We start from the raw sequence: 25,299 nt of genomic DNA, 5'->3' as shown, positions 1-25,299 counted from the left end.
CCCCGTTAGAGCGCCCCCCCCCCCCCCCCCTTACATTTGCCCCCATTACATTAGTTGTGGCCTCTCAGATAAAGTCCAGGGAAGGTGAGTATGTAAGAGGCCCACACCAATTTTTACAGTGTTCAAAACATTTATTGCATCATAGAGATCCAAACTAACAATGGATTTCAGCAGCTAAAAATGAAGCCTCTTCATTATGTTGATGAAGACTTTCATTGCAGAATCCAGTTAGTGAAAGAGGACTAAGTTGTAATAATAAATTCTGAAATAAAGTATCTGTTGGGAACACACTCATTGTTTAAAAGGCTAAAAGCTTCAAACCACTAACTGCTGAAACATCATTGACCCTGTGTAAGTTCTGGCACCAGCTTACACAGGGTTTGACTACCAGATGGAGCAGCTTGGCAGCACAGTAAAAATTACTATAAATGGGTCGGGGGTGAAATAGTAAAATACTCTTTAAAGAAACCCTGTTGCCCAACCATTAATTTCAACAACAATCTACCCATAAGATTACATGTGCATTTTTTTTTAATAATTCTTTATTTTGGAAAAGAAAAAACAGGTTCATCCATACAATAGCATAGCATTTCGATGCATATTATACAATAATCCTTGTATATAAAAGAATCGGCAAAGCTGATACGCAATAAGTATTTGTCTTGACTCGAATCTGAGCCGTAGGTCTAGGGTATACCGCCATTATCCATGCCATCATCATCTCGCCCAGACCCATCACTCTCAACACTGACAAACAAGACAAACACAACAAAAACTAACGGTGTATCTACCCCAAACTATACCCACCCTGGGGAATTATCCCAAATGATGGGAGAACCTAAGTGGGAATGTGGCTAAACTAAGCAGGGTTCCACTCAACCCCCCCCCCGCTCCAAGCCAGGATTAAATAGAGTGATGAGACACTCACAATATGTAACTTGGGCTGGGGTCCCACTCTGCAGGCACAGGCCCATCCCGCCCCTACGGAAGTCTTGCGGGGTGTTGGTTAGTGGCTCCATCTCAGGAGATGGGGGTGGGGAGGTGTGGGACGTGGACGGCGATCGACGTGTGTCCGACCCCGGCCGCGCACCACTACTCGAGGCCGCAGCTTTCTTGAGGCCTACCTCTGTGCTCGTCTGTCCCGCGGGTGAGAAGAACGCCTTCAACTTGCCTGGCGCTTGCGGTTTGGGTGTCTCGGGCGCCTTCTTCTGCCAGGTTTTGCTCATCTTTTGGGGTCTTGTGGTGCTGTGAATCGTCCTGGCAAAGGAGCGGTGCGGGAGAGACGGAGAAGAAACGTGCTCACTCCGCCATAGCTAGGACACGCCCCCTACATGTGCATTTTAACACATTCTATGCATGTTAATTACTTGTATAAGCCTCTCTTGTGTAGATGTCTAAAAGCCCTGAGACTTCTTCTGGGGGCAGTTATCTTATATGTGATGTCAAAGGCCCCAGCAGACTCAAGTGCTACATTAAAGGTTATGTCGGGAGGGGAGGGGTGGAGGAGCTGGACCAGCATATAAGTAATTAGACACTTCCAAAAGAGGAGAGAGCTTTAAAATGCAAGGAGAGAGGAGGCTGTGCTCGGGCATCGACTATTATTTTAATAGTCAACTTTTATAGCAAGTTCAAAGGCAAATTGCAAGTGAATAAAAGATAATTTATGGAATGGAAACATTATGTTAGTAAGCATTTAAAATACTTGTGTTTCTATCTGCATTTTTTTATATGTTGGTGACAGGGTCTCTTAGGGCACCACCTAACCTAACGTCTGCCACAGTGCACCAGGGATGAAATACTATCTTATAATCTGATTTTCTATAGGAAAACTCCAGGCTTTGGTAAGAAGTAACATGTAATAATGTAATAACCACTGAAAGTCAATATTATGGTAAATTTCTAGCTATTTGTAGCATTTAAATTATTTCAAGTTTTCTTTTTAAACCTTCAATAATGATATGCAAATTAAGCTGCTTTCATTTACTCTCACATTGCTGTTCTGTGGCAATAAACATCCCTTCTGTGTATGACTCACCATGTAGTTTCAAACACTAACAAGTTACGCATACACAGGTATGCTGAGGGGATTTGCGACACAATCACCCAATCAGCATCAGAGGATCATGTAAGCCAAGAAATTATCTCTGCAATAATTTCCTGGGAGGACAATCTGCACACATGATGAAGTATTATCTGTCTACTGTGCTGGCAATGCATATGATAAACAATTTATCATTTGATTGCCCATAAATTTAATAATTCCTAATAATCCTCTTTTTGAAAACAATCTTTAGACATTACAAAAAATTGATTTGGCCAAATGTCATTTCATTTTCCATCAGGATTCATTGTTCCTTTTTGACGAAAATAGTTACTGACCAAATTGCGCATTTAGTGCAACTGATGCAGTACATGTATGGCCAGCGGAGCATAATAACAAAAAGTCATACTTGTGCCATGTGTGCAGCCTCCCCACCCAGAAAATATGTAGTACTTTTTTGGAAATAAGGACTGCTACATAACCATGCCATAATACACTGGCATCCTATTCACTTGTGTTGGAATCAAAGGCAGAATAAAGCATTATTAGCGCCCTCCTCCTCACAAGGATTTTCGTACCAATGCATGCATTAAAACTGGGCATATCCTCAACATCCTTTTTGTTTTGTTCCACATTATTTATGTCAGGAAAGCAGTTAATGAGGATCCAGCTGACAGTCACAGCTGCTCCTCTGCTGGCAGGATGGCATATGCTAATGTGGTGTGAAGCTAGGAACAATCTGAGGGCAAACTTAATGCACTTGGCAACCACAATCTAGAAAAGGACATCCAGGGAAAGTCACCCTTCTATACATTTTATATGGAACTTTCATAGTAGGTAAAATAATTCACTGTAGGTGTCTTGGGATAGATCTTGGTTTCTTAAACTAAATGTTAGTTTCCTTAGATATTGATAGAATGTAACCTGTGTTCCTAATTCTTACTATGTTTTGTTTGTTACAGATGGGCCAGTAACAGTCGGTATGAGTTTGGATATTGCCAGCATTGACACAATATCAGAAATTAACATGGTGAGCTGACCAGACTGGTATGATTAAAGTCAGCCATTTGACAGAAAGGATTTTTAAGTGACACTTTAATGGTTGGGGGTCAATATATATACATATGCAGCAGAATAGAGAATCTTGCAACAATAGTACTATATATCCATACCTGAGATTAATCTGTAATTGAAAAATCAAACCTTGCTTGCGTGTTATTACTTTTACTGGTTTCACCACTTCATCACTACTTGTCTGACTTGCTGATATTGTGTTTTAGATTTGTTTATGTTGCTTGAAAATTACCTGAAACTGTTGCCAGTCTGTACATGTTCTGCTGAATTTTAGTAAATCTACACTATGCTCTGCAAACATTCTTATTGTGGCTTCTTATATGATTGAGCCTTTTGGACGAGGCTCTGTTTGCAGACACTAAACTAATGCTAAAGGAGAACTATGGGGTTAAGGCTTTTCCCCATAGTTCTCCTTAGGGTAACGGGAGGACACAAACTAGCGCCCTCCCGTCACCCTAAGCCCAGTATACCGCAAGCTACAGCTCGCGGTATACTGAGACGCCGCAGCTGAAGCGGATCCCGAAAATTATGTCTGGATCCGCCCAGCTGCGTGAGTGACAGCCTGCTCTGCCTATCTAGAGACAGAGCCAGCTGTACCCGCCCCCTCCCCTGTCACGGCAGAGAGCTGTGACAGGATCGAGAGGTGAGCGAACGCCGGTATGTGTTCGCTCACAGTCTCATTGTCATATATATATTTCTAAAAGAGTCGCCACACACCTGCTTTCTTTGGAACATGTGCATGTACAAACTGAACACAACCTGCCCTTCCTCAAGTTCACAGCTGTCTATCTATATGTCTATCTATCTATCTATCTATCTATCTATCTATCTATCTATCTATCTATCTATCTATCTATCTATCTATCTATCTATCCACTATCAATCTTTTAATATCTTTGTTATCATCTATCTATCTATCATCTATCTATCTATCTATCATCTATCTATCTATCATCTATCATCTATCTATCTATCTATCATCTATCTATCTATCTATCTATCTATCTATCTATCTATCTATCTATCTATCTATCTATCTATCCACACACACACTTTTAATATCTTTGTTTCATAAATAAACATTTATTATCACAAATAATTCACAGAGTTATGGGTTATCTAAAGAGACAGCACAGGAGAAGCCCCTTCCCTTCAGGTTTGTTGTGCCTGATTGAATTCTCTGGCATAGCCATATTGAAGGTGGGCAAGAAATACTGATCTGACTGTGTTTTGCATTTCTATGTTATTAGCGCGTATGCCTAAGTAGGGTACACATGGAGTGAATTCCCGCAGAATCAGCAGGGATCGGTCAAAATTTGCTCCGTGTGTACCATATTTCATAGGCAGAAGTCAATCATTAGATTGACTTTTGCCGAAGGAACATGTTGGAAATCCTTTGGCCGAATGGTGCCTACAAGCAATCAGCTACAAGCACTCTTTGAGTAATCTTGACAGCCCCTGCCGTCCACTGTCAGAATACAAACTGTCAGAATACAAAGTTCACAGTGGGAGATTCGTCCATAAATGCTGTAATCTTTTATATGTTCTCCGCTCAGCCTGCAGGTTGAATTAAGTAAATATAAGCATGTCTCCCTGGCTTGAGCTTGTTGCTTTGTACTATCTAGAGAATTCTTTACTTAAAATTTTACATTGCATAATGTCTTACAAATGCCTTTTTTAAAAAAAAGGATTACACAGCGACCATCTTCCTGAGGCAGCGCTGGACAGATGAAAGACTTATCTTCGAAGGAAACAAGAGCCTAAGTTTAGATGGCCGTCTGGTGGAATTATTGTGGGTCCCTGATACATTTATAGTGGACTCCAAAAAGTCATTTCTTCATGACATCACTGTGGAAAACCGCCTCATCCGGATTTACCCCAATGGGACTGTTCTTTATGCTTTAAGGTACACACTTTGCAGTAATACTTAGTAAACTCGCCTGTACATATCAGCATTAGTGATCAGAAAATTTGCTTGGGTTCCATTCACAGGATGTTCAGCAAACAAGTCATAAAATCTGCAAATTGCAAACATGAATGCAAATCTATAGAAGTCAACAAGGGGAGCCAATAGGCAAGGGACTAGGCGACATGCACCAATGCAAAGAAAACCCATGATGTGATGAATTATAATTATTGCTCCTGTGTCCGTCCACCCCTAAGCATGTTACAGCCAGAAAGCACTAAGCTCAAAACAGGCTTTTCAATGTAATAATGTGATGGATGGAGAGTAGACAAAACGCAGAGTATGTGAATATATACTGCAGGTTTGCATATTATCTCCCCTCTCATTACAAGGCAAGTAAGAAGAAGTGTTACAACTGTAGGTTATTTTAGTGAGATTAATGGCTCATCATTTGAAACCATTATACATGACGCAGATTCTGTACAATATGAAGAATAGCCGACTATTTCCAGACATGTGACAGATTTGATAAGGTAAGACGGGGAACTGAGATAATGTAAATGTTATTTATTACACATTGTATTCAGGCTGATGAATATCCATTGTGCCCAATTATATATTGAAATGGGCTTATCTGCAGCAGTTTGCAGGTGACAAAGTGATGGAATGTCAGGACTGTAAGGACATTTGTCACTCAAAACAATAACAAGCAATAGTAGAAACACATGAAGAGCCTTTATTTCAGTACAAGTCCCTGGGCAAATGATAGAAAAAGTGCTTTTTGTTTCTGATTGAGTAGGGAAGGGGTAGAAACTCTGAGGGGCCATTCATTGTGAAAGGCACCCTAACACATTGTAAAGGAGAGCACAATGCATGGCGGTGCAACACAATGCACCACAATGCAAATGGCATATTTTGTGGGGCAATATGTTTTAAAAAAAGGATCATGTAAATGTTTTTGTTTATTATGGTGCATTGGCAGCCCATTCACAATGAATAGGCTGCCTTAATGCAATGTATGTTAATAAATACCATAATGTGTGTTAACATGTGTGCATTAACACACCGCAATGGAACGCTTAGGGCCAATTGACACTAGGCGTATGCTAAAATGATCAATTTTGATGTGTGGACTTGTGTCCATTGTTTGCTGGTGGTGCATTGCTTTCTTAAAACACAAGGCACCGCTGCTTAATATTTTGTATTACTTTATTGGAATGTTAAAGTGACACATTATTCATTCCTTTGCGGTGCAAAAATCAACAGTGAATTCAGTTAAGGTCTGGAGCGTTTAGCAAAAATGCAGCATATCTGCATTTTCCTTGATGCACTGCAACCCACATGTGTAGTGTGAACAGGACACATGTGCTCTTGTGGTGACTGGTATTGATCAGTTCAGAAAAATTCCAGGCACTGCATATGATGTGAACAGGCCCTTAAGTGAAAATAGGCCCTCAGGAGGTTTTGTTTTGCTCTTTTGTCCCTGCTATGATCACATCTGAGAGTCACAGAGGAAGTCAATGCTGGAAGATCAGATAGCTATATAACACCCAGCAGCTCTGATTGAGCTCAGGGTGGGGTAGTATTTTTAATTCAGGGCTACCAGCCCAACATATATTATTTGTAATGGCCCAGGAGGGAAATGCCCTCCTGCCCTCTAGCCTCATCCTCCCCTTCACCTCTGTCAGCTATTTTGTAGCAGCTGTGTTCCCTCTGTTGATTTCCCCTTATGTCTTGAAGACATGGAAGATCTAAGCACCACCCACCGGAGAGGTTTATATTAAAGTGCATTTATAGTCAACTTGTTTTTATTTAATTTTGAATAGAGCAAGGAAGAATTAGAACCCCTGTCAGTTTTCCCTTGCTGTTTGTGTCCCTATTGCAAAGGGTTTACCCTCTCTATTTGTTCTGGTGGCCATTGTAACTGGGACTCAAAGTTAGCAGAAATCCAAAAATTTGAGTTGTAATCAAAACATCAATAGGAAAGAAGTCTTTTGATGGGAAATCAATTTAGAGATAATTCCTCCCATTACCACTGTGTCTATGGCACAGGAAATGATGGGAAATCTCCCAAACCCCCCCAACAGGACATAAACAGCAAAAATAGATTGACAGAGAACCTTTCCCTAATCTATTTATAATCCTTTTCTGTGCATCCATTGAACGACTCAGAAGATTTGTAGATCTAATCTACTAGGCTTTACTGTCTACTGCAGGAGTTGGAAGCTAGGTATAAAACACAAAAAAAGACAACCTAGAGGCAGCTCCTGCTGGTGGCCAACCCCAACTAAACATACAATTGGCAACAGTCAACACAACTGAAGGGTGGGTGCTGTGTCCTTATATTTTCACTTTTACTCATTGAAGGACACAGTGAAAGTTTGTAGATCTAGACTACTGGGACATCAAAAAGCACTGACTACAATGGGCAGCCAAGAGGCAAGCAGCAGGTGCGAACAGGTCAAGGGCCAAGAAAATCACACTCTCGTCTGTAAGAACTTACGCCCAAGACTTGCAAGAAAGCAAGAGCTAATGCCAAAAAAGACTAAAGCTGTGTAAGCAATCAGTGGGTTGGCCACCAGCCCCTAGTGTGCTACTCCTGCAGAGGGCAGTATAACCCAGTGGTCTGGATTTACAGATCTTCACTGTGTTCTTTAATGAACAAAAGAGAAAAAGTTTTGATAATACATACACTTAAAGCATTTTCTTTTTCAGGCAGCCTTTTGTGCACTTTTTTTAACGACAGTATTGCTTTAATGTAAGCCTGTGTGGGCATAGGACCGGTTTGACAATAAAAAATACTTAAACAAATGTCAGCAAAGGCAGCTCCCTTGTTTCTATCCTGGCAGGTTGCTTTTCATTTTATCCTATATAGTTCCTAAATCATTACACAGTCAGCCAGAGAGAGCCTTTTATACCTGACGTCCTTTGTTTACTGGCCCCCCGTGCTTGAAGCTCCATAACAGATGCAAGAGCTGAAATGACTTTAGTTACGTTGTTGATTCTGTCCCAAAATTTATTTACAGGTCTACCTTTGCTGCTCTAACAAGTGCCGGTACAGTCTCACGCCATACTGTTTACACATAAAATAAACTGAAATTCTATGGAGCTTTTCCTGCCTGGCTGCTGGAACACAACTGTCAATCTGACAGAGTTTGGGGATCTCTCTGTTGTGTTCTAGATCTCCTTTATTCTGTCAGATTAATTTGCACCACCTGAAATCTGTCAGCTGTTATTACCACAGAGAAATATAAAGAAATATACATTTTGCGGAAGCTTCCATATGACACTGAAAGTACACAGTCTTCCATCAGTATTGTTATTTAATATGTTGCATCATCCCAGTGCAGTTCAGTCAAGATGATTTATTTCTTGCAGGATAACGACTACTGTAGCATGCAGCATGGACTTAACGAAATATCCCATGGATAAACAAACCTGCACGCTGCAACTTGAAAGCTGTAAGCACTTATTTTATTATACTTATAATAATAATAATAATAATAATAATAATATCGCTACCGCATATTGTTTTATTCTATGTAGAATGAACCACTTAGCCTTCTGCATTTAAGAATATATTTTTGTGTGTGTTTTGTGAAATTTGTATGTGTTTATAACAACTTATTTAACTGTATTGTGGTGAATTTTAATGTGCTTTGCATGTTTTTTATTGTGACTTTTGTATGCTTTTAATGAAGCTGCATGTACTGATAAACACTGGAAAAAATGTTTATGCCCTGTCAGAGATACTATTAGGCCTTGTTAACTCCCCCCAAACACCTTCCTAAAACCTAACATGGCGACAGCTCGGGTTTGTACACATGCCGTAGCAAATTTGAAGCGGCATGTCGTGTTTGGCAGGCGGTGCCACTTGCCAAATGTGGGCATTGAAGCCAATGAGACTTCGCTGCAGCCAAATGGCACACTGTTTTGCAATGCAAAATCCCCCTTGGGATGAAAAAAACCCCAGACATTCAGAAGGAGGCAGTATCAACTCTTGTAGAAGAAGTAGTCACCCGCACACTTAGATCCAGTGCATCAATCAGTCCTTTTATTGACGTCAGATGCACTTGGCATCACAGGTACAAAGCTTGTGTATCTAACGTCAATAAAAGGATGGATTGATGCATTGGACTTAGGTGTACGGGTGACTACTTCTTCTACATTTGGATTTATGCGGCGACATCTGCATTTCATTCAGCACCCTCCATTATAATACCATGGGATTCTGGTCTGGCAGTGCAATGGGCCAAGAATAAATTTTAGTATCAACTCTTGAACACATGTAAGCTATGGCTCAGCCATGTATCGCTTTTTAGAGGGGTGGTAGAGGTTTCTGCTCTTGTGGAAGAGAGAAGGCAGAAGACAGCATGCAGAACTGTTTCAATTTTGATAGATGCTGGATAGTTAAAACACCTGACAGTTTCTATTGGGTGAGTTTTCTGCACAAGTTTCCCGGTCCGCACATCTGTTGTGGCTATTATGAGGGGTTTTAACTCCCTCTGCTGGGTTGTTTCTTTATACCATGGAAAATTTACTATTTGAGAACACAAACTTTCAGGTCATCAGGAACCGAAATGGAAATCATGGCAAGGAGATCTTGTTATTGGAGTATCCTAGGCATATAAGAAGACAGGCTGACATAGTCCACCTATCAATGTATTAGAGAGATGTGCAATTAAAAACAACAGTTAAAAACTCTCTGAAGGGATTTTATCAAAACTGGAGCAGGCATAATCTGGAGCAGCTGTGCATGGCAACCAATCAACTTCTCTCTCTCATTTTCAAATCTTAACTGAACAAACTGAAGAGAGAAGCTGATTTGTTGATGTGCACAGCTGCTCCAAATTTTGTCTGCTTCAGTTTTGATAAATTCCACCCTCTATTTTTAAATGCACTATAAAGCATATTTAGCACTATAAAGCATACAATACTGGAATACATGCACATGTCCCAATGTGTTATCCCTGTAAACATGCTGCAAGTCCAGAAAAATGACTGTTGAAGTGCCAGAAATATGGTTTGTTTTCACCTTACTCTTTGACATGACAACACAACTCTGATTTCCTAAGCACATGGTGTCTGCCCTGCCTACTTCATTACTGATGGATTACAAAGAACATAGACCTCTCCTCATCTCCCCCACCTCCCTTCATCATCTACAGTTATAAAGTTATCCGTAGACTTAACCAGCTGCTTGGTACCAGTAGAATTTCATTCAAAATTTTTTTGGAGTGTTTATCGATTTTGCTAATGGGTTCTAATGGAAAGGTTTTTCTTGATCACTTTGACAAAGAAAATTAAAGGAGTAGAATAGAAAAATGTTCCTATTTCTCATCTAACTGAATGAAATTCTAACCGTGAATGTGATTTTTTTCAATTGTGAAAAATGGTACTCATTGCAATGTGCATGCATTGGGCAGAAAAGAAACCTGTTTAATACGCTTGGCTGAATTTTTTTAAGGTCTTCAAATAAAATTAGTTTACTTAGTGATGGCAAGATCAAATGCTCTGATGAATGATTTCAAAGGAACGTTCTAATGAAATTCTACCAGCATAAGGCTGGCTTTACTGATCAGGCTACCCCATCATGGAAAAACAGGTTTGCTTCATAGTTTTCCCCCTCTATTCCTGATCTGTACCTTCCCAGTGCTCCTATCTGCTTCTTTTGGCCAACAGATAAACAAAACAGTAAGTCACCAGCATTCCAAAGGTTCTCCACACAAATTTCTTTTTATTCCATGTGTACAGTCACATCACACAGTGTGGCAACATTTCGGAACGCATCCAATTTCTTCATCAGGCATTGTCATTTCAGCACGTGCCAGAGTCTCGTAAAGCACTCCTCTTTGGTGGTTTGATTTTAAGGGGTGAGTCCACCCAGATACCTACCAATCCTGTAAGATGGGAAAGAAGGATACCCTGCAGCACAGATACACTTGTGCTCATAAGTTTACATACCCTGGCAGAATTTATGATTTCCTGGCCATTTTTCAGAGAATATGAATGATAACACGAAAACCTTTCTGTCACTCATGGGTAGTGTTTGGCTCAAGCCATTTATTATCAATCAACTGTGTTTACTACTTTTCCAATTATAATGACAACAAAAACTACCCAAATGACCCTGATCAAAAGTTTACATACGCTTGTGATTTTGGCCTGATAACATGCACACAGTTTGACACAAAGGGGTGTGTTTCTCCTGACCTCAATATCATTGGGCCACTCTGGGGAGATCTCAAACATGCAGTTCATGCAAGACAGCCCAAGAATTTACAGGACCTGAAGGCTTTTTGCAAGGAAGAATGGGCAGCTTTACAATCTGAGAAGATTAAGTGCCTCATCCACACATACCACAAAAGACTTCAAGCTGTCATTGATGCTAAAAGGGGCAACACACCGTATTAAGAACTGCGGTATGTAAACTTTTGATCAGGGTCATTTGGGTAGTTTTTGTTGTCATTATGATTGAAAAAGAGTAAACACAGTTGATTGATAATAAATGGCTTTATCAAACACTACCCATGAGTGACAGAAAGGTTTTCGTGTTATCATTCATATTCTCTGAAAAATGGCCAGGAAATCATAAATTCTGCCAGGGTATGTAAACTTATGAGCACAAGTGTTTATAGCACACCCCTATTACACCTGATGAGTTTATCTTTCTGTCATTCTGTCCTTTCCTCCTATCAGCATGCCCCCTAGTTAACACATTAACATTGCAGTATACCCAATTGACTCATTATACACTCTCTCTCTGTCTGAGCTTTGCTGTACAGGGGTTTGCAAGAGGCTGATATAAAGTACATAGTTACATAGTGAGTCAGGTTGAAAAAAGACACATGTAAATTGAGTTAAATCTAGAGATATGAAAAAAAAAAAGCCTAAACAGAACGCTATGCCCACAGCTACCCAATGTTGATCCAGAGGAAGGCAACAAACCCCTATAAAGCATGGTTCAATTTGCTCCAACAGGGGAAAAAATTCCTTCCTGATTTCATAAGGCAATCGGATATTCCCTGGACCAATAATCTCTGATGCTTAATATACCTACAGGTGAAATTCGAATAATTAGAATATCGTGCAAAAGTAATTTCAGTAAGTGCTGCAAAAGGGGCCCAAACCAAATACTGAGTACATATGCATGCTTGTACTTTTCAGAGGTCCGATATTGTTCTATGTACAATCCTTGTGTTATTGATTGCATGTAATAATCTACTTTTTTGAGGTTGTGGATTTGGGGTTCTTGGGGTTTTCATGAGCTGTAAGCCATAATCATCACAATTATGACAAATCACGGCTTGAATTATCTTGCTTTGCATGTAATGAGTCTCTCATATATTAGTTTCACCTTTTAAGTTGCATTAGTGAAATAAATGAACTTTGCACGATATTCTAATTATTCGAGTTTCACCTGTATAAGAACTCAATATCCAGTAATATTTGTTCGATTTAAGTACAGTACTTACAGTCCACAACTTGCATCTGACAAAAATACATTTCATGGTGTATTAACGAATACAGAGTCGCATTTGTTTGTTTTATATGTTTCTGGAGTATAGATATAAAATATTTTGGTTGTTATGGGCGACATCTCTTATTTGCCATCAGCCATCTCTCACAGATCAGTTCCTGAGCTCCGTTAAGTGAACTGTTGCATCTCCCTCTCAGAGAGGGATACATAAAAAGCATCTCTATATAAAGTTCATACAGCTATATATAATTAATAACCTCTAATAGTTATTTGACATAATGACTAATTTCCAGCCCTGAGCATCCGCAACTGACTAGTTCATAAAATATTGACAACACACACTTAATTCGGAGATGAATTGGCTTTGTGGAAAAATTACCATTCGCTGTTTCAAAAAAAGAACGAGCTGTTTAGGTCAAGTGGCCTATGTGTGTACTTTCGCTTTTTATTTTATTTCCATTTGTTTGTGGAAAAAACCCTGTAGCTTGTCAATGCTAATGAGCCGCCATTTCTGGCACAAGAACAGATCCAGGATAGTTGAAAGGAGCTTAGCAAATTAATGTAACTATTTCTGCTAAGGGGTTCTCTAGAATTGTTACATTGTATCTCTTGTTACAAAGATGTATAATGTGAAGTTTTCAGCAGCGCTACTAGCATAGTGCAAACCAGCGAATGCTTTCTAAAGCAGCTGCTGGGGATAACAAACCCTAAGGCCTCGTTCACAGTAGACACAGTGCGTTCATGCCCGATTCTGGCCATAATGTGCCTTGCGTTCCCGTGCAGCCGATCGCACTGCGGCTGGAAGGCATGGCTATGGTGCCATTAACTTCAATGGACCGTCATGCCCCCTCCTGGCCCACAGAATAGTGCGATGCAGTGCGTTCTGGCCAGAATCAAGCTGTAATGCATTGTGTCAAGTGTGAACATGACGTCCAACCAATAGGTTGGACTTGATGGACATGTGTCTTTATTTAACCTAAAATACTATGTAACTATGTAACTATGTGAACGAGGCTTCAGTGTGGTGGGGAATAAGGGTTTTTGTATCCTGTGTTTTAATACAGCCATTGCATGCTTTTGTTTGTTACAAGATAGTAATTTTAATCAAATAAGTTCCCTCTCTGAGTGCGGGCACACTTTTATATGTGAGTAAGGTAAGTATAGTTGCTTTTCCTGCCTCCCCTTTATTAAACAAGCATTTTCTGAGTTGACTAGTTCTTGACTTCCCTGGCTGCATGCCTGTTAAAGGTCAATGACTTAAGGTGTCCATACACTAGTAGGTTTTTGGCTGAAAATGTTTGCTTTTTCCACGAACCCTCGTGCGATTATAGTTTGAATACCCCATCAAGCATAGTCAAATGTCGATTTCGGAAATCGTTCGTTACGTTAGCCATCTAAATATAGCCATTATTACTTCTATATAACCTGTCTTTTTTTTCTACAGGGGGCTATAACATAAATGACGTCATGTTCTACTGGACACGAGGAAACGACTCGGTGCGAGGTCTGAACACACTTCGTCTGGCACAGTATACTGTAGAAGATCACTACACCTCGGTATCAGAAGCTGTGTATGAAACAGGTAGGAGCAGCAGTGTCATTCACACCACATCAAACTCTTTTATATCAAGCTGTGATGAGAACATCTTTAGAAAGTTGACACAGCCTGGGGCAACCCTGGCCGGCTGCACCTGTCAGGCCGATACTCCAATACACAACGGGCATGGGGGGAATGGAGCAAACATAAACAAGATTTATTTGCAAGTTGAAAATCTTTAATGTTTTCACATTTCATACTCTGCATGCTGCCAAGATCATAAGCAATGTGACGCTGTCATAAGTAGAAACTTCAAAAAAAAATCAGGATTCTAGAAACTGAGAAGCTGATTCAATTATTGCATACAGGCAATGAAAGACTTTTTTAAGACATGTCATTTTGCCCATAGAATGGTGGGTCTTAAAGAGACTCTGTCCCTTTGTCCATTAGGAGGTGGGCTTTAAAGAGATTCTATCACTTTACCCATTGGGATATGGCTTTTAAGAGACACTGTTACTTTGCCCATTGAGAGTTGCGCTTTTAAGAGACTCTATCACTTTGCCCATTGAGAGGTTGGTTTTTAGGAGACTCTGTCACTTTGTTCATTGAAAGGTGGCCTTTAAAGAGATTGTCACTTTGCCCATTGGATGGTGGGCTTTAATGAGACTCTGTCTGGTTTTTTATTAGCAAAGATCTCTTTAAACATTATATTTTGGTAACCTAAGCTAGGAGGATGCACATCTAAAGTAATGCAGGGGATGCTTAACTATAACTCTATTTGCATGCAATGATTCTTTATGCTTCCAGTGGCTTAGAGTGACCATTGGTTGCCAATGGGATCTGCTGTTAGCGCCCCACAAACACCTGGTAGGTCAAAGTAAAGTGCTCACATGTACAGTCTTTTGCCTGGCTTGAATACTGTCGGGGGGTAGAAGGGGGTTCAGACTTCTATTTGGCTGGGACTATACTGTACATTCATTAGTGATCGAAGTGTAGCGAATAATCAAATCACTACATATTTAGAACAAATGGCTCCCCATAGAGTGGAGTACAAAAGTAGCATGTAGTAGCAATTAATGACTAACACTCACACAATGTTCTAAACATGTAGGATCAATTACTACTTCAAGCTTCTACTTACTCCAAAGGGAGCCTATTGTTAAAAACTGTAGTGATTGATCAGAAATCATGCTACTAAAAATCACCTGTGTGATCTCTGACTACATTTTGACATTATGTGGTCAAAACCTGCCCTGGAATTTCAGGGTCTCATCCCAACTGCAGGGTAGTTAGCCAGAGGTAAGAGACGACACTTTGATGTGCCTACTATGCAGTGCTGTTGTATTTTATTTTGTCCTTTTTTTGCTGCAGGGTCACTTTATAAAGAGAGAAAAAAAATGTGTGCTGTGGCTTTAATTGTGTCTGTGTCAGTTCAGCTAAAGGAAAATAAATGAGATGTAGCGCACTGCAGAGCTTGCTTCTTCCGCACTGAACTATACCATGACTTATGTAACCTGCATCTGCTTCTCTCCTGTTGCCCCCAGCATGCTAGATGGCATCAAAGGCACTCAGAGGGAATAATACTTTTTAGCTAGCCTGTCTGACAGTGCAGGGTAATGAGACAAGTTCACTGGACAAGTATGAAGTTTGATTTGTATGCTACATCAGAAACAGGAATTTACAGATCTCTGTCCATTGACCTGCTAGACAGTATGGACATGACAGGTAATTTCCTATATCAGAAAAGCAGGCAGTTATATTAACTGGCTGCTGGGGAAGCAGAAGAACACTGCCCTGCTTCTTTTTGTTTCTTTGTAACAAATAGATGCGTAATGTCTGCAGACAAATTTATCAGTGCTGGTCTAGCTCAATGTTTCCCAAATCCTGGTACTCAGTGGGCCTCACCATCTAATAGAGCCCACACACCTATCATTCTGATCAGTTAATAATTGTTTCCATATTCCATTCATGCCTATACACATTAAACGGCAAAGGCAATTCGTTTTTATTTTTTTTATTGAGGTTGAATTAAAATGCAATTGGACAGTTTGGATTTTTTTTAATTTGTTTTTCATTGGGGTCAGGGATATACTGTATTTCATCACTGATTATATTAGGGGTAAAATAGGTAGCTGCCTTGAGCCTTGGATTCCAGAGGGGTCCATTGACATGCTTGACATGTTCTGTATATCAGTGTCCTTCATAGTGTAGCGCTCATCCCCGAAGGAGCCGCTGGAATAACCGAGTCATCACTAGTTGTCTAGGGGTTTTTCGGTCTCCAGCTGCTCCATTAGCATTTAACCGCCCTCTTCTAGTGCCTACAAAGCTGATGTCCACTCTAGTATTGCAATGCTGAATAACTTTTATTAAACATATTCACACTGGGGAGAGAGGGTATAGGGATCCTAGACATCCAGGGTATAATAGGCATAGACTCCAGACTCACCAGACCGTGTCAGCATCTCAGTATATATCCACTTGTAGTACAGCAAAGAGCAATTGAAGTATCAGAACTCAGGGGATGAGTACAGATCCTCGGCAGGAGAGACACCAGACAGACTCCAGAGGTCCTCTATGTCCCAGGCACCTCCAGCAGACATCAGCTTCTATGGTTCTCCTCCTCTGGCAAACAACACAGGCCTCCTCTATACTTGAGGCCTAGGGAAACTCTTCCCGCACTCCAGCCAATGCCCACCCCAAGGCTTCAGGCCTAGCCTCTGGGGTGGCTGGACAGCACCTAGCCCTAAACCATGGCTTGCCCCGACTAGTATCAGCACATGGCAATTTCCTCCAGCATATGTACCCTATCCAAGATGGGCAGATCGTAAGTTTTTTTTAATCCCTTTACAACCATCGCAAGACTAAGGTCTTGCGATGGTTGTACAGTGTATGGCCACCTTTACACTTTGGTTTTTATAGAAGTGGTCACACTTGCTGATGATCAGATAATCAGGGGCATTTGATTAGCAGCTCCTGGCTGCTACTTAGCCTCCTAATTGCTAAGGAAGCAGTAAGGGTGTACTTAATTTTTCACACATGGATTGTCCATTTTGGCTTTATGTTTGTATATTAAATAATGCCAATGTGTAAAATGTCATGTGTTGTTTATCTTTGGTTGTGCTTACCTAATTTAAGTCCCGCTGAGGACCAGGTGATTTCTGTTATGTCCTGATGTCAAATCATAGTATTAGAAACAGAATGTCCTTTCTTTTTCACAGAACTGTATGCACACCTGTTCCCAGAAGGATGTTTTGCTTAATTTCCTAACACCATCATGTTAACAATTAACAAAAAGTATATTCCCAGATGAGATCCAATTCAAAACTTAAATACTGTCTTCCAAACCCTACAGAAATGTTTTACAAACCCATGTCAGAAGTAAAGCATGATTGGTTGTGTATTCTAACCCTTATGCATGATCCAATTAAACTAGCGAAGGTCCATGAATTGAAAACAGCCCAGGGTCCACAGAACCATTAATCCATCGACTTCTGGCATCCTAGAAAACACCCTTCTGTCTTTTACAAAACAAATATTCTTGTTTTCTGGTCCAAACCTAGTTTAAAATGCTCTGATAATCTTTAAATAGCTGTATGTGAGATGCCTATTCCCAGTGATAAAGGTAACATTGTATAGACAATAATTACATAGGAAAAAGCTGCCTCTTTACCTTTACCTCCTGTAGGAACGTGACTCATGTGCTTAATGGTAAATCCAGTTCTTGACAAGGTTTTAACATGTTTGCTATATTGATTTTTTTCCTCCAAATCAACCTTTTTAGGTACACAGAAAAAAATTGATTGAATTAAAATTCTTTGACAATGATTGTCAATTTAAAAATCAGCTCAGGCAAATTAAAATAAAATACTTTCAAATATGATAGCAAATTCATTTTGCATCTAAAAGGCAAAAAGTACAAAGTAGAATTAATATTTGTGTTACCAGCCTGTGTGGATAGAGCCTGAGGTACAGACACATTTTAGTCATAAGTGTACCAGGTTTGCATCATGCGTTATAGATTGGACGTATCTACAGTATATCTGCATGTTCTGGTGACCACTGTAATAAGTAGGTACTGGCTCTCTCACAGGGCATGTGTCACAACACCAAGGATACAAAGCACACCCTTGTAGACCCAAAAGATGAAACAGTTACTTTTCATCCTCTTTGCAAAGTTCACCTGGAGTTTCCAGTCACATCAGTCCCTGATGAAGAAGGACTTCATTCGAAATGCATTGGAGATGAAAGGGATCTGGACAGAGGTGTGGTTAAGCAGCAAAGATTGTTTATCCATTTTAGATCAGGGAAGAGTGCCAGCCTTTAGAGAGTAAACATCAAATGGGAACCAGGTCCAGAGCAATGATGCGCAGCCTGGAGTGAGTGCATGCAGACAGTGCATGCAGACAGGAAGTGGTTAAAAAGGCTGGAGGAAATTATTAGTGCTAAAATGCCCCAAAAAAAATGTCAAACCTATATTTTATGAAAAAAATGAAGAACATGGCAGATGTTTATGATACATGCTAAATGTTACATGCTAAATGTCATCCAGTTAGGGGGTTACTTCTGCTTTATATTTAGTTAATTGCATAAAGACTACTGGTGGACACAGCTTTTTAGATAAAAGATAAGACTTTACTAAACAATTGCAGACCACTATACAGACACTTGTGCTTTCCTTGATTATTCTGATTGCTGATCTTAACTCAGAGCCATAATGCCCCCATTGTTCAGCTACACAAACAGAAAGCTATACACTGGGTATGCCAGCTTACTCAATAAGGTGATATACAAAGTGCAGTGCCCATTGGCAATGAGAATACACCTTCTACTGATCTGACTGCAGCAAACTCAAATGTGCTTCTTTTTCTGCTGACTGCACATTCTCATTTCTCTCTTAACTGTTTCTCTTTATATGCCAGGGAGGTTACATTACTTTAGATCACAACAAATCTAATTTTCTCCTGATTTTCCCACACAGGGAGATACCCAAAGCTGGTATTTCATTTTGATCTGAAAAGAAACATCCTGTATTTCATTCTGGAGACCTATGTACCATCAATCCTTCTGGTTGTACTCTCGTGGGTATCGTTTTGGATCAGCCAATCATCTGTACCTGCAAGAATTTGCATAGGTAACATTGCTTGCTCTATTCTCCACAATAGTTTATTGTGACTGAAGGTTTCGGAAGCAAGATCAAGAATACTAACAATCACCTGCAAAGCTATTACCTTTGTGTTGGTGAATGATGTTAGCATGCAAACATTATTACAATAATCACATCAGCTCTGATGTGAAGATCCAGCCCTCCTAAACCCTAAACATATAGGGTTTGTTAAATCTCAGTTTAGAAAAATTGGTCCTTAGATATTTGGCAAAATTTGGCATTTGGAAAAATTTGGTATTTAAGAAGCTTTGAGCAGCTTTCTTGACACCCTTAAAGTACCATTTAGCTTCAGCCTGGAGAGCCTATTGGGAGTGCTGACTGTCATTTAGAGCAAAGTGACAGAAAGTTATACACTTCTATCACAGCTCTTTTGCTGCCTTCTGCTCTGTTGGTGTCCTTGCTCTTTTGAAGCTGGGCTTCTAGTTATGGGGAGCATGTGACTGATCCCTTGTGACAATGGTCAGGCCAATTGCCAGGCATAAACCCTGTCACTTGGGCAGGGAAGTGACACCATCCACATCTGACATCCAAGCTTACAGAGGGTGGACTTCTGCAGTGAGCAGGAGAATGGGGATGTATACTTTGCTGGGAGTGGGTTGGTTTCATCAGCAGACATTGTCGCTTGCCTGAATAAGCAAAGTACAAATAAACCTTGCTGTGGGGTGGGCTGCCAGAAGACATTGTCCCTCGCCCTAAATAAAAGCAAGGTGTTAACAAACAGTGTTCACTCAGTGCCAGTGTGTAATTAAGTGAAGTATGGGCTGGCAGGTGGAACCAAAGACAAAAGAGCAAGCCATGTGGCATGACTTTGCTCTGTTGCAGTTAGCAACCCAGCTAGGTCTCCTCCCTGTCCTCAGCCTATGATTGGACAGTGAATGAGCAGCAACAGACTGATGAGTTCTCTTTGCTCTCTCCTTATGTAAGCATGTTCCTTGTCAGCAGATTTAAATGCACCAAAACCTGGTTGGTTCAGAATGTTGCCCCTTCCAGTTTGATCGCTGCTGCACTGAGCAATACGGGAGGCAAGAATGAAGTCAAAATTAAATATTTTTACTAGTTGTAAGTTTGTTATACTAGTTTTAAAATCTGCCAAGAGTTCAACTTTAATAAAGGTTCATGTTTATAATATCTGATTATCTATGAATGTAAATGTGATGTGTTACGTTTGTGTTTGATGATTCCTCTAGGAGTTACTACTGTTCTTACAATGACCACACTTATGATGGGTGCCAGGACCTCTCTCCCCAATGCCAACTGTTTCATTAAAGCAATTGACGTCTACCTCGGAATTTGTTTCAGCTTTATATTTGGCGCACTTCTGGAGTATGCAATTGCCCATTTCTGTACTTTTCAACGCCTAGATCAAAGAAAAGCTGCCCAGGTAGTATATCATCTAAAATACTTTAATGCTGTGATAAATTTGGTTACAGATCTGATGTGTAGGCTTTAATATATAAGCTATGTGGCCAAACGTTTGTGTCCATGGCCATTAATATGGAGTCCATACCCCCTACCCCCTCCCTTCTGTATCTATAACAGCCTCCAAACCTCTAAGAAGACTTTCCACAAGGTGTTGGTGTGTGTCTGTGGGAATTTGTGCCCAATTCACTAAAAGAGCACCTGACCTCTTAAAATGCTCTTTTAGTTTTCTCTGTTTAGTTTTTTGCTGTTTTCTCTGCACTTTATGACCACATTTTATTGAATTGTAAATGTTCTAGTGCCATGTGCCCTGGGGAACTTTTTATATTATCTCTCATTATTGATATTAAACGTATCTGTCAATGGCATCTTGAAAGTCTCCAAAATAAGACATGCAGTCCACACATCAGAAAGATCAGAGCCTTTCCCACCTAAACTGAAATAATACACATATCAACAGCTCACTGAAGACTTTAAAACCCGAGAGTTTCAGTTTTAAAAAACATTGCTGCAATAAAAACATCAGCGTGACCCTGTTATATCCAATGTACCTGTCACCTAAATTCAATAAAGAGTATCATTTTGTAAGTTGAAGCCTTTAAGCTTCAAGGGAAATGTCTAGATATTTATTGGTACTAAGGGAAAATCGTAGTAGCAATACAATGTTGTAGCTAAATAAATGTTCCAATGTAAAAAGTCATTGACAGAAACTTGGGCAATTAGAAAAGCAGCAGTTCAAGCAGCAATGCATAGAGAACAGCAGTGGAACCTTATAGTGTTGGACCTTTGTATGGAGTTTAAAAAAAAACAGTTATAACATAGTAGCAGTCTATGAGTCTCTTGTATCATAGTAGCAGTCTCTTGTACCTAACATGTAATGATGACCTCTGCTAAGCCAGCTGTGCCCAAAAAAGGCAAGCAGCAGGCAAAGGGCTAGTCACCAGTATTGCCTATAGGCTCACTGTGTCTTGTTTGGTCTCTGTGTGGAGGTAGCCATCAGGGCTTTGTTTCCTGATGCCAGAGCTGCCTCCCTGTTGACTAGTGATCTGATAATTGGTGGAGGTCAAGAAGCAGCAGGATTGGTGGAGGAAGAGCAGATTGACAGAATGGATGAAGCAAAAGTAGGGAGATGCATGCACTGCAGGTCTTTGGGTACAGCTTGCACTCCAGCAAGCTCTCAGGAGAACAATGAGCTACACCGTAGTGACTTCACACAATCACATACAGATCTCCTGAGACTAGCATTAAAAGCATAGTGCCTTAGATCAGTGGTTCTCAACCTGTGTATCCTGGGGACCCACATTTGTCCTTGGTCATTTAGTCGCGACCAAAGTGGCACAGCAATGGAACGCACAGCATTGGGTTATAGCACTTTCCGATGCGGGTGATCGAACTGTGGGTGGGAGGTATGTTGGGGGTGCCATTCAAAAGATCCACCCAGTCTCCATACATTACGAGAACTGGAGTTGATCCTCAGCCTGGGGTCCAGTGTGGGGTGCTGTACTGTGACAGAGCTCCATCCATATGTGCATTGCTTGTACAACTCCCTTTGCGTGCCCTGTAGGTAGCCAGAATGTGACATCACTCTGGTCCAGGACACATGAGGGAGCTGTAAGTATAGATGTAGCTCCCTCACGGCCATAGCCCCAGCCCATCCCACCTCAAGCTGACACTCTGCATCGGCCAGCATATTTTGAATGGCTATTTGGCCCAAGAACTGACAGTGCTGCGCTAGGGGGAGGCTGATGAGCTTTTCGCCTTGAAAAGTGGAAGTCACGCGGCGACCCACTGAACATGGGGTCGCGACCCACTTTTGGGTCACGACCCACCAGTTGAGAATCAAGGCCTTAGATGATCTCACACTGCAGATAAAAAAACTACAGAACATGAGTTCCTAGGTACTGTCACATGTCAAAAATGCAAGAGGAATTACAGCCAAAAGCTACATTCAGGGTAATGCCTAGGCAAAATTCACCCTTCTACTAAAGATATTACCTATAAGATATCAACTCTATACTTTTTGAGTTCAGGTCCACTTTCACAGTCTTACAGCAGTTTTATATGCTGTGTCAGGCTTCTGGTAACATACCGCCTGTTCTTATTGCATAACAGTCTCAGGGAACGTTAGAGATGCAAAAATCAGTTTTTTGGTAGGTTTGCGGATTTAAACTCTGCTAATTGTGTTACCAGTACAAGTGCATTTAAAAATAGGATATGGGTGGTATTGATAATATAACTCGTGTGGAGAGCAATAGAAAGAGATTCGTGGACTCGACTATACACTCTACTATACACTCTACTCTCTCTAGCGGTTTCTATAGAGTCATACATAAAACACTTACGTCAGCCAGTGTAATTGTATCCCCTGGCGTAGATAGAATTCTTCTTTATCATCTGTTGATACAGAACTTTAATTTTTAAGGGAGTAAACAACTTTAAAAGTCCTAGTATGCGATTAAATGCATACCTACTGTATCCAACTATAAAACATAATCTACTGGCAGCTGTGTGAATTGTTCCTCACCGCTGCACATTGGTTTACCTCTACGCTTTATTACACTTCTATATATTTTATAATCTTAATTAATACAGCCAAGAACAAGTGTAAAGATCAACATCTTAGTGGGAGCCTCCTAAAAATAATTGCTAATTTTCTGCCTCTCAGAACAATAACTGTTTCGTGCAAACCACAGTAGGCTTTGTACTTTTGCTTGCCAGTGAACTGAATTGTCTTTTTTCCTTAGAAGAAATTATTTCCAGTTATCTACTAAACCCATTATGACTTCCAAGCTGAAATAACCTTTTTTACCCACTAGAATGTGGTAACTTTTTAAAAGGATGTACAATATTTGTACATTAGATGAAACTTTGCATTACATGTTACGATTTTCAAAACAGAACTCTGTCCATGTCTAACATTAAATGAAGCTCTACATTTAATTTTTTTTTCCATAACTCTCCCCAGCCTCACATTTTCCATAATCACCTTACTGCATGACTGTAGTCATTAGCAAAGATTTACCTATCTTTTTAGAAAATTATATGTCACAGGTTATGCTGTATCTGCCTCGGTAAATGCAGTCAGTAAAGTCATAAGAGTTACAGATTATAGAGGAAGAAAGTTGGTAAGAAAAAACTTGTCTGCCGTAAATTAAAAATAGAGAAATCAGATTCAGAAATTGAAAGTGAGATTTTCTTACGGGCACAATTTAACTGTTTTAATAAAGGCAGAATAAAAACAACAACATTAATACAATAGTTATACTTATTGTTGAAATAAATAAAAGCTGTGCAGTGTTTTGGAAGGTAGATGGTTTAATGTCTTCCTCCTCAGCTGCACATACTCACGCTTACTTTTCTCCCCTGCCACTCCATTCAGCTTTCAGAATTGTATAAGATCTGACACGTTGTATTCGGAGCTTACACAGTGCTGAGGACTCTTCTCCTGCCCCCATGTGACAGTGCTAGACCAATCACCAAGCACCAACACTTTCACATGAGAAGATGCAATTGAGCCACATGCTCATCCATATTCAGAAGTATTGGGATTTTTTCCATTCTTGTCAGCAGAACATAGCATTGGAAAGCTATGAAAAGGTAGGTAAGTCTGGCTGGGGAGTATGGCATTAAAACAAATATGCAGCTTTGTGCTGCATGGACAAGTCACTGGTTTTAGGTAACACTGATCTCTGTGATGTCCACCGCCTGCCAATCACAATTCTAAAACCAAAAAAGGCAACTAGCGTTAAGTTTTCTCCTTACGGCCTTGCAGACCTAGGGGCAATTGAATTTTAATTTGAACAAAGTAACCTGTCCTCAAAAATACAACAGTGACGTTAATTGCCATCTGCTATATTTTTGACAGAAGGACCTTGAAGAAGAAGAAGAGATTGATATGAATGGAACCATTGCAGCTGTTTCCAGTGGAGAGAAAACCCAAAGTGAAGTTGACAGCAAGAGAAAAGAAAAAAGCCGATCTGCCTGGTCTCCTATAAAGAGACTCCTGTGTATTTTCTATTGCTTCCGAGTTGAAAACCCCCATCAGATAGACAATTATTCCAGACTCTCCTTTCCACTGAGCTTTATCATTGTAAATATTTTTTACTGGGTGTACTATCTGTATTTCTAAACTGTTTTGTCTGATTCCAAACTGGATGGCATTAGCGAAGGAAGAAATTGTGCCAGGGCCCCAAAGCATCCTGGAGTCTTATGAACTTGATGCAGGAACGAGGGCAGAGGCTTTTACTCATAAAATGTGTACTTAAGCTACCAAGCTCTGAACATTCAATGTCATTGGGGAAAACCTTGAAACACCATATCGCTTTTATGTCTTGGCGTGACTTTGTGCCCTCCTCCGATCCTGTCATCCTGTGCATAGGGCTTCACAGCGTAGCTGCTTCTTGTTGTTTTTAGGGTTTTGTAAGCATTGGAAAACAAAAAAAATAAACCTTAGGGATTACTAGTCTCCCCTAGTGATCAGGAAATCCCTCAACACTGTGTGCCAACTAAGATTAAAAATTATAACATTATATTACAACGCGGATAACCAAGTTGTCCATCTATTTTTTTTTAAGGTAATGTATGATGGACTGGTATATAAATTATGTATTTATTTATTATGGTTATGGCTAAATAAATGTTTACAAATATATATATATATATATTTTTTAAAGTCAGA

At 40.2% G+C, this 25,299-nt stretch overlaps 1 protein-coding gene across 1 annotated transcript in view; it reads left to right on the top strand.

Annotated features, from left to right (window-relative positions):
- The window catches only part of GABRP (gamma-aminobutyric acid type A receptor pi subunit), a 46,822-nt gene extending 22,072 nt beyond the window's left edge, over positions 1-24,750 (top strand). Inside the window, exons 3-9 of the mRNA XM_018569247.1 lie at positions 3,004-3,071; positions 4,804-5,021; positions 8,400-8,482; positions 13,946-14,083; positions 19,017-19,169; positions 20,390-20,583; positions 24,487-24,750. Coding sequence (XP_018424749.1) covers positions 3,004-3,071; positions 4,804-5,021; positions 8,400-8,482; positions 13,946-14,083; positions 19,017-19,169; positions 20,390-20,583; positions 24,487-24,750 — 1,118 coding nt within the window. The remainder of the gene's footprint in view (positions 1-3,003; positions 3,072-4,803; positions 5,022-8,399; positions 8,483-13,945; positions 14,084-19,016; positions 19,170-20,389; positions 20,584-24,486) is intronic.
- The last annotated feature ends 549 nt before the right edge of the window (positions 24,751-25,299 follow it).

This window comes from Nanorana parkeri, unplaced genomic scaffold (assembly GCF_000935625.1).
Source record: "Nanorana parkeri isolate BGI_ZX_2015 unplaced genomic scaffold, ASM93562v1 scaffold1312, whole genome shotgun sequence".
Taxonomy (NCBI): domain Eukaryota; kingdom Metazoa; phylum Chordata; class Amphibia; order Anura; family Dicroglossidae; genus Nanorana; species Nanorana parkeri.
The sequence above is the reverse complement of the archived record's forward strand: the minus strand, read 5'-3'. Positions and strand labels throughout refer to the sequence as shown.